At 38.0% G+C, this 10,000-nt stretch overlaps 1 protein-coding gene across 7 annotated transcripts in view; it reads right to left on the bottom strand.

Annotated features, from left to right (window-relative positions):
- The window catches only part of LOC125046819, a 120,148-nt gene that overhangs the window by 960 nt on the left and 109,188 nt on the right, over window positions 1–10,000 (bottom strand). For 6 of the 7 annotated variants that reach the window (XM_047644783.1, XM_047644784.1, XM_047644782.1 and 3 more), the window contains 7 exons: window positions 8,793–9,018; window positions 7,909–8,054; window positions 6,562–7,693; window positions 4,822–6,386; window positions 3,857–4,193; window positions 3,442–3,677; window positions 1–2,941 (listed from right to left, as the gene is read on the bottom strand). The exon at window positions 1–2,941 is cut by the window's left edge and continues 960 nt beyond it. In XM_047644783.1, the coding sequence (XP_047500739.1) occupies window positions 2,773–2,941; window positions 3,442–3,677; window positions 3,857–4,193; window positions 4,822–6,386; window positions 6,562–7,693; window positions 7,909–8,054; window positions 8,793–9,018 (3,811 nt within the window). In that variant the 3' untranslated portion in view covers window positions 1–2,772. The remainder of the gene's footprint in view (window positions 2,942–3,441; window positions 3,678–3,856; window positions 4,194–4,821; window positions 6,387–6,561; window positions 7,694–7,908; window positions 8,055–8,792; window positions 9,019–10,000) is intronic. The other variant, XM_047644779.1, reaches the window with a different exon arrangement.

The following is a 10,000-nucleotide window of genomic DNA, read 5'->3' as shown; positions in this document are numbered from 1 at the left end:
AAGGTGTTTTAATGCATGAGATAAACACAAAATATTGAATCACATGCACAGTCACACTTATGCTTAAGCTTATTCTCACTCTCTCCCTATAGAGCTAAAGTGGTGTCTAACCTCTGTGCCTTGTAATATTCTGCCAATTACTAAAACCAATGTAAAGAACACAAAACAAATGAAAAATTATATGCAAAGTTTAATAACAAGAACAGAAAATAAGATACAGCAGCAAAATATTTTCTATATATAATCTTCTAATAAATGGATCCACAGTGTCTGAATAACTTTAAATCAATGCTACAAAAATACCAATTCAATTAGTCTATCTATGACTAGCAAATGTCTCCCAATACCTTTACACCAATATTTTTCCCTCTGTCAATGTCTTTCCCCCCGCCCCCTTAAACACATATCCACATGGCCAATAAGTTATTTCATTATTTATCTTTTCTTACTGAAAAAAGAGACCAAATAGTTCAACAAAATTTCACAAAATTTGGGTGAACGTAAATCACAAAAAAAAATCAAGGCAACTCTTCGATGTACATTACATACCATTTATGTAATATACACATTCATATAGTGCTTAATTTGTGTTTTTCAAGACTATTGGACAAAGAGACATGCTGAGATGAGAGCATTGCCCACTCAAGTTGCAGCTCATATCAGTATATTAATTACAAGGTCTAAAGATTACCTGAAAAGTGTATCATGACAGGGAAGAGCTCGACAGGGGTCAAATGATTTGAAGTGAGATGAAACTGGATGGAAAATGGAAAAGCAGGAAAATCACAACATCCACTGGTGTGTTCATATCTCTAGATACACGTTCCCTTCCCTCTACATCTGCATAAATGAATTATATGGGTTTTCAAAGGACTGGAAACTGTTTCATTCATTTTAAATACAAGATCTAAAAGCAGGTCTGAGCTATTTTTTCTGACTATAGGGATTTCAGTATTCATAAAATATACTTTTGAAGTCTCAATCAGGAAGAGATTCTCTTCACTACAGAAATATAATATGAACAATGTAAAATGAGCATAATTCACTTAATATTCTTATATATTCTGAAGACATTCTTATATATTCTGAAGACAGTAACATTAAAAATATACAATACAGATACATTTCAGAATACTATCAGGGTTTTTGTCATATAAGCACTCTTACATGAAGCTTCAATATTCTGCAGGCTAATATTTTGTATATGCCAACTTACAATTGTGAGAATGGATATATATAGCATATCATTCATTCAAAATCTCTCTTCCACCTTGAATTACACTTGGAAAAATCCATTCATGTCCTTGTGGACTCAATCAACTTTCCATGCACTCTTTTTCATTACAGGCACATTTTTCACACACACTCACATACTCCAACAAATATACAGAAACAAGACACATCTGCACAAATGCATTAGTTTGAATCAATCCTGTTTTGGCTGATGAAGTTTAAACTGAAGATCCACTCAAACATCCTAGCTATAAAACTCCCACAGGGTTATGGGACCATCCTGTCACTGTAGCTAGCTATGAAATGCTCTAGCAAGCAGAGCTGTGTTATAGTAGGTCTGTCATGAAAACCCTTTCCGATCAAATCCTTCATCTCATTCCCTCAGAACAACTAACTTGCATCTTCAGTTATAGGTCTTTGTTATAGTCATACTGATTGATGGCTGTACCAGGCTTGCTGTTATCACAGATTACATAAGGAGAACCTTTTCCTATGAAAACAATAGTGATTCTTTCTTGGGAAGTATGGCAAGAAATTTTCCATTGCCTGATACATTGTAGTATTACATATATTTCCAAATATATGAGAGATACTCATGCTATTTACAGGCTGCCAAAATATTTTTTTTCCCTGCTATTATGGAAATCTTCACTACCTGTATTAATAGTTATATCCAAATCAGTAAAAAGCATATGACTTGACCACATGAAAGTGAATAAAAATCCTTTGAACTGTACATAAACACAAATGATAATGAAAATCAGAGTACAGACAAACTCAAACATAATCAATACTGCATCACGAGACAGGAAACTATAGAAAATAACAAATTCCATATAGAATCCCACAGGCAATACTGAGATCAGCATTTGCTTTCAATAGAAACATCTATCACAAAAGCAGACAATAGGGGAGTGTCTGCTGCACCTCTGCTTCTACCACACTTGTAAGTATAATACTAGACATAAATCACACTGACAACTTCCTTTCCCTTTAATCTTTCTCCTTTACTTTTTAAAATATTATGTGATCTGTATCTTCTGATATGGTTTGAATGGAGATTGCATCTAATGCTGATGGATGGTGAGTTAACAAATTTGCAGGAGTCAAAACTCCACAAGAAATATTGACACAGGGGTGTGGGTGGAATAGGTTCTTAGTTTCAGGCTGGAAGCATTATATATAATGTAAATATTGTTACTTTGGCTGAGCACCAAATCACATGTAAAGTTAGAACTATATCTTATATTAACAGTTCCTCCTTTAGTCCTTTACCTTCCTTCAGAAAAGTTTAAAACCAACATGTGTCTGCATAATCTCTTTTCCTTCAATCTTAAGTAATCTTTTACATTAAATCTCGACTCTTCTCATTTTCATTTTGACTCCTGGGGTGAAGTTTTCTCTATAAATCTTTTACATGAATTATCTTTGCCTATATGATAGAAAAACTTCCTTTTCTGAACGATGGCAGGATCTCTGAACGCTATAAAGGAGGAGAGGCAGTGCAGTTGCATGATGACATGACAATGTTCTCGAGTGTTACTTTCTGGGTGAGAATTTTGGATTGGTTGGTCCGTGAGTGAAGGAACGTAACTCATACGGGACACTCGTTTTGTGCAGGGTGGCAGCATCGGCATCACTCTTCCGGAAGATTAACATGCGTATATCAGTGTGGAGGTAGATCTTGCCAGACTTGGAGCTGACAAACCTGGAAGGTACAGTGAGATTAGCAGGTGAACTAACACAAGGCACTGAAAATCAGAGGCATAAAATCTGGGAATAGAGCAGCATTGAGAATGTGATAGGTATTAAATTTCTAATTCTTCAAAAATTTAAATAAATTCTAATACTATGAAAAGGTACGAAAGGACGCCAAGATATATTATCTAAGTTCAACTTTTTTCTACTTGCTATATTTAGGTCGTTAATATCAGCTCATCTGAATGGGACATTTTTGCTAATATATTAAAGTTATATAGTATTATAAAAACAATGAATGTATCAATATATACTAGCATCAAAATAAGCTCATGTGTGCCACAAAGACCACCCTTTGCTGGGAAAGAGTCACAATGCTGTAACTAAGACAAATATACATAAGTGAATCCAGCGAGTCTCTTCCAACAAAAGTACAAAATCAAAGCCATTAAATGAGTCTGTAATAAACAAGCACTACACAGAACCTCCAAAAAGGGCAACAAATCTCACCTGAGATGAATGAGGTAACGAAGCCACTGATGAGCATTGGGATCGGAATCAGTGGCCCCAACGGGCATGTTGAGGGTGCGCTGACGGACAAACGTGCGAGAGTTGGGCGGCATATCTGACAGGTCATACATGACCACAAACATCTTCACAACGGTCCCATGGGGATTGAACAGCGTCACCTGGACTGTTCCTTTGTTTGGCACGTGGTAACCCTTCTTGCCTAGGTTGATGTGACCCTGCAGGAGGATTTGAAGGCTTTAGACCCAAGAAACTGCATAAAACCTAAGTCCTAATACTGAATGTCAAATGGTAATATAATAAATTCACCGGCAATAAAACATATTGAAAAATCTCATCAAAAAACTTCAAAGTCAGCAAACATTAGGCAATGATTCTCAATTCTCAGTTAACTCACCATATAAGGGGATGAGATCTGGTCATTATCACACAAGGTGTAGAAAAAGACTGTGACAGGCTTGGTGGTTCGTTTGGGGCAGAAGGCCCCTGACGCAGCAATCTCTGCTGTGAAGCCCTGCACAGTGGAGACAGGTTCGAGCCGCCCATTCAGGACACACTCTTCGAAGCTGCCCAGGAGGTTTGAGCATGTGACTGTAGCTGGAGCCGATGTGGAGAGCTGCACAGGCTTATTCGCTGCATTGCCAAGCTTGTCGCTGGCCAGGGTGTCAAGGGAGTAGCCCTCTTCCTCTTCACTATCACAGGTATACAACGCGCTGCAGTGGAACGATGTCGATCTACAATTATTTTTGAAAAGGTCAGTGATGGATGGAAAAAAATTACAGCTTAGACCACTTAGCCTGTGCAAGAGGAATTAGACACTCAGCTAAGCCAAATAATATCCATTAAGTAAGAAAAAAAAAAAAAAAGAGAAAAAAAAAAGAAAAAAGAAAAAAAGTATTTACCTATTATCTGTAGAACCATAATTTTGGGATTTTCCCCCCCTATACATAACATTCACATCTCTCCTAATTATTTCTGATTATTTTATTACTAATATTTTTTCTCTTCATGAAATCACATAAAAAAATAGAAAAATTTGGGTCTTCCTTTCATTGTTTCTGTTCTCCAATTCAAAAACTAAATGAATACTGCAATCAGTCACTAACATTTGTACAAGAAAGTACAATAAAAATGATGCTTTAATTCTCATAATGAAGATATGGGCGGAAAACCAAAATTTTACTTCAACTATAAATTTTATATTCTAAAATTTTGCACTTCCAGCTTCATTCAGACTCTCCTAAGCACTTACCCTTTTTAACAACAGCAAGATATCAAGCCTTCAGCAATCTATCAAAAAAAGAAAATGAAAAAAAAAAGAAAAGTTAAGATTGCTATAACAAACTGTATTTGGAATCTTACCTCTTAATGGCTGCAACACTGGTGAGAGACGAGTCATAGTCGAACCTCTTTCCCTTGCGCAGAGGGGCTGGGGAGGAGGTGAGGGGAAGACCCGTCTTGCAGTGAAACACCATGTTGGTAGCGGAGTCCAGCGACCGCCGGAACTGGGCCTTCTCGCTTGCGGATGGAATGGGGACTCCCTTGCCACTGCACAGCTTCTTGACCTCATCGTCCTCATCCTGACTGTGGTAGCCATTCACCTGCCCATTAGTCTCTGGGGTTTCATTATTTTCTGCTTCATCCTTTGCCTCCTTGTCCTGCAGGTCTTCACTCTGCTCCTCTTCATTTGGTTGTTTGATGTCCCGAGATTTGTCCTGAGGATGTTGGCGACCCTGGGTCATGAGGTGTTTCAGCAAACTCCTACTCTTTGCGAATCCCTCTCTTGTCTCCCGCACACGTTCCACCGCGTTTCCATTTTCCTGACTTGGCATCTGATCTTTTGCCTCTTGTGGGAAAGGTAGACGGTTTCTCTTAAGGATCTTGTCAGCTTTTGTCACTGGAACTGGGTCTTCAGTTTTAAGGTCTTCGAAGTCTAATGCCCTTTTTGCTTTCTCTTTTACCTCAAAATCTGAAGTTGGCCTTCCTGCATCCTTATTTGGGACTTGTTCCTCTTCATGGACTTGATTGTACTCTTTTTGGATACTGGATAAAATTGCACTGAAAGGGCTTCTTACCAAAGTCTGGGATGTTTGCCTCTGTGGCTGGCAGTTGATAGCTTTGGTGGGTTCACTATTTACAGTGAAAAAGTTTGTCTTCTGTGTGACTTTCTTTGCCTCAATGCACAGTGATGGGCTTTGCGACGTGTTTTTCCATTCATTTTCTTTCATCTGTGTAACACTTTCATTGTCGTTATTCTCACCTCTTTTATCACATATATCTTTGCTTTTGTCATTAATAACTCTGGTCCAATAAGGTTCACAACTATCCACTAAATTCTTACAACTAGGAATATCACAATGTTTTTCACCACTACGAGCTATGGCTTCAAGAAACCGATTCTCTGGACTAGAGGCTAACTTCTGCATGTTTCCTCTCGCCCAATTTTCCTTATGGCACCTTTCGATGTTGCGTCCACTGTGGTCAAAAGATGACAAGGTTTTTGGTCCCTCTCGACACAATTTCAAGTTCCCCTCATCAGTGCTGCCTCGCTCCAGCTTGTATTCAATCACCTCATCCCTATCATGCCAGGGAGAGGTATCACACCTTCCTTCCTTGTAGTACCTTGTCCTCTTTTCCCCATCTTTTGAGAATATGCCTGGCATGTTTTTTTCTCCCCAGATTTGGCTCTCAGACTTTCTTTCACTGGGGAAGGACTTTAGGCTCTTGGAGTCTGAGGAGCTTCTCAAGAATTCAGTTTCTGAAGTGTTGTGATGCCGATCCATGCGCAGTGGTGGTACTGGGGTTGGCTGCCGCAAGACGCTAAGGATTTCCATGGTCTCCTTTGGGGTTAGCTCAAAGTTAAACTTGCCTTGTAACAAGTGGCTTGGGCTAACATCTCTTCTGCTCTTCAGATCTTGCTTTAATTCCTTTGAAAAAACAAAAACAGAACAGATATATAAATGAAATGGATATATGAAAGGGACATGATAATACTAAAAATGTTGGGACACATATACAACACTGAAAAAAGTTAAATACATTCATATCAACTGAATAGACTGCTTCACACAATAACAAACATGCCTGGGATAAAATACAAACCTTTGAATTCATTTGCTGCATTTTGAGTTCTTCTTTACTACAGGCATCAGCTAAATCTTCCAGGCTTGTGCAGAGATGTTTACCAGTATGTGAACAGCAAGGCCTTAGCTGATCATCAATGACTTTTGAAAGACTATCGATTCCCTTCATCTGTTCATCTAACATCAAATGGCTCTGCTTTACCCGTGTGCTGCTCCTGCTACTAGGAACAGGATCTGATGCTTTTCTGCAGCCATGCTGATCTTTCTGGCACTCCCAGGTTTGCCTGTAATCCTCTCCTCGCCCAGATATGTGATCACTGCAGTTATAAGCAGAGGGTTTTGAAGGAACTTCAGGGTATTCCCCTCTCGTTCTAATCCCTGAGTATGCATCCCTTTCAGGATACTCCCCATGCATTCTCTGGTCTTGGCATGCACTGGGGAGTTCCCTCTCTTCCTCACAAACCTTGAGGTATTCTGGGAAGTCTTGCATCTGATACTCAGGATAATGCTGGTACTTCCCCCCTCGAGGTGACACCCGGGACGAAGGCTTCTGCTGCTGGACATAACTTGGGTTGTGACTTAGCGGTTGTGATGGTTGTGGATTTGGATGAAGATGAGGCTTCTGCTGTTGCTGCATCAGTTGATCCTGTGACCAGCACATCTGTGGACGATTGTATAAAAGCTGTGGCCTCCTGTACTGCTGGTATGGTCCCGCATAATCCATTCCATATGGATTCTGTTGCATATGCTGTTGCTGCTGCTGTTGAGGTTGCTGGAGGTGCATGGCTTCTGGATTGGCTGAGCACACATCAAGGTGAGGATGATGAATGCCCATGGGTGTCATCGGATATCGGGCTTGAGTCCAGGAAAATGGGTGAGAGGGCAGATTTGGGGCAACTGATATGGCTGGATCCGGTGGCCGTGTGTTGAGTGTTGTTGGTGAGCGTTGACGGCATATCAGGTGCTCTGGAGTTTCAAGTGATGGGGAACCAGACCGGGAAGGGGACTGGTATCTGCGAGGGAACCGGGTGAGAGAGTTTGGGGGGTCCAGGAGAGATTCGCCAAGTTGGGTGTCTGGGGATTCACTTCTGACTCTTGTGTTTTCTGCCAGTCTGGCCTTCATTATGCTCCGCCTTAGATCTTCCTCACATCTAAAATAAAAAAAAAAAATAAATAAAAAAAATAAAAATGAATCTTACAATATAAATATATTGATAGATGAATATGTGTATATGTATACTCAACATTCTTATTTCATGAATGCATGATAAAGAAAAAAAACATGAAAGACAAAAATTATCCTTCTAGAAAAATATTATAATCACATATTCATATTTTCAACCACTTCACATTTCCAGACACTCACTTTCCATTCTCTGCTTTGCTGTTTTGTGAGCAATTGGATACACATCCTTCTGTTGACAGTGCTTCCGTCTGGTCCTCTTCCTCGTGGTTCTCGTGGCAGACTACAACAGGCACCTTCTCACTACGAGGGAGAGATCGCACTGCCACCTACAACAAAGCAAAATGAATGTTAGAAGGCAAAACCTGGTTTGAAGATCCTGTAAAAGATTCCAACACTTACTCATACCCTATCACAAAAATTAGTTATCTTACCCTGAAATATATTATATATTATATATTATATATATATATATATATATAAATATATATGTATATATATAAATATATATATAAATATGTATATATATATATATATATATATAGATATGTATATATATATAAATATATATATAATTATATATATATATATATATATATATATAAATATGTATATATATATATATATATATATATATATATATATATATATATATATATGTATATATATGTATATATATAAATATACACACACACACACACACACACACACACACACACACACACACACACACACACACACACACACACACACACACACACACACACACACACACACATCTATATACATATAAATATATATATATATATATATATATATATATATATATATATATATATATATATATATATATGGTATAAAATCCCACACTGTAAAACTAGTTTTAGAGTGTGGGTTTTTATACCATAGTATCAACACAGTAGTGTGTTTTCTCCTTTCATATATATATATATATATATATATATATATATATATATATATATACACATATATATATATAAGAAGCTCACTTCATAGCAACCCCCTTACCTAACCTTCCCTACAACAACGCTTTACATCAAATTCACCTTAATGGATGTGTTTTGCCCCATGTATGCCAAAGGGAAAACATGCTCTTCTGCTTCTTCTGTGAATTTGGAACAAAAAACTGGAGACGTAACAGTGAGGCGATATAGGACATTGGGGGGTCTGCGGCCTCTTGAAACACTCAGCCATGCTGAGAGTTGCGAGAAGTGCAGGAAGGACCGGACGGCAGCCATCAATGACCAACCAGTTGCTGTTGCCTCTGTAAGCCTGGAATGGAAAGAAAAAAGCTTGAAAAATCCTGTTAAACATTTATGGTTAGAAGAGAGATACCCATACTAGATATTTTCTTCTTCAACATTTCATAACTAAAAAAAGGACATATTTTCTATTATGATAATCACAGTTTTGAACACCAAAGTCAATGATATTAACATCAAAATTAGAAAAGTGGGAACTAGTTGACAGAACCATTAGACGGTATCAAGAAAGCAAGAAATATCATAAAACAATGCAACTTCTACGTAAGAATAAACTCTCCTGGAGGAATCCAATGCAACCCTCCCAAGCTAGTGAGATGGCTACACTTGTTCTAAGTCACCAATGAGCCAGTTTTAGTACTACCTGTCTCGCCCGTTTACCCTTTTCTTTGATTTACGAAATATTTTACGTTATCTTATTTTGCTGTAACTAATGTTAAAAAACATTATAATAATTATAAAGATTAAAATAAGAATAACACCATCGATATTCATAGTACTAGTAAAAATACGCTTTTCCCGTCATTTCAAATCAGGTACGGTTACAAGGTCTACTAATTGACTTCTTTATGGCTAAGCACTAGCAGAGCCATCTATGGGCAGATATTTCACAAAAAATATAGAAAATAGGCACAGCATTCTCCCCATTTTTTTTTCATTTTCCTGGCAGCATTGGGTTAAAAAGGGCTGGCCTCTGATGGAAAATGGGTTACACTCCCAGAGGTTTCAAAAAGATAGAATGTGTGCTGCTCCTCCCTAGCACATCACAAGACTGAACTGTGAACCTTTGTTCACCAACATCAAATATGAAGTTAAATTATTCCCGAATCCCCAGCTGGGTATGTGCCCCCCATTCCAGTCGAGTCTACATTTGATGCTATGATCTGTTATCTGTATACGGTTTCTCATTATCCTTTATATATGCTGAGTACATGTCTGATGATTGCCGTCACTGTTTAGTACAAAGGTCATTTGTTTCAGATTAGATATTG

Source organism: Penaeus chinensis, chromosome 39 (assembly GCF_019202785.1).
Source record: "Penaeus chinensis breed Huanghai No. 1 chromosome 39, ASM1920278v2, whole genome shotgun sequence".
In the NCBI taxonomy this organism is placed as follows: Eukaryota; Metazoa; Arthropoda; class Malacostraca; order Decapoda; family Penaeidae; genus Penaeus; species Penaeus chinensis.
The sequence above is the reverse complement of the archived record's forward strand: the minus strand, read 5'-3'. Positions and strand labels throughout refer to the sequence as shown.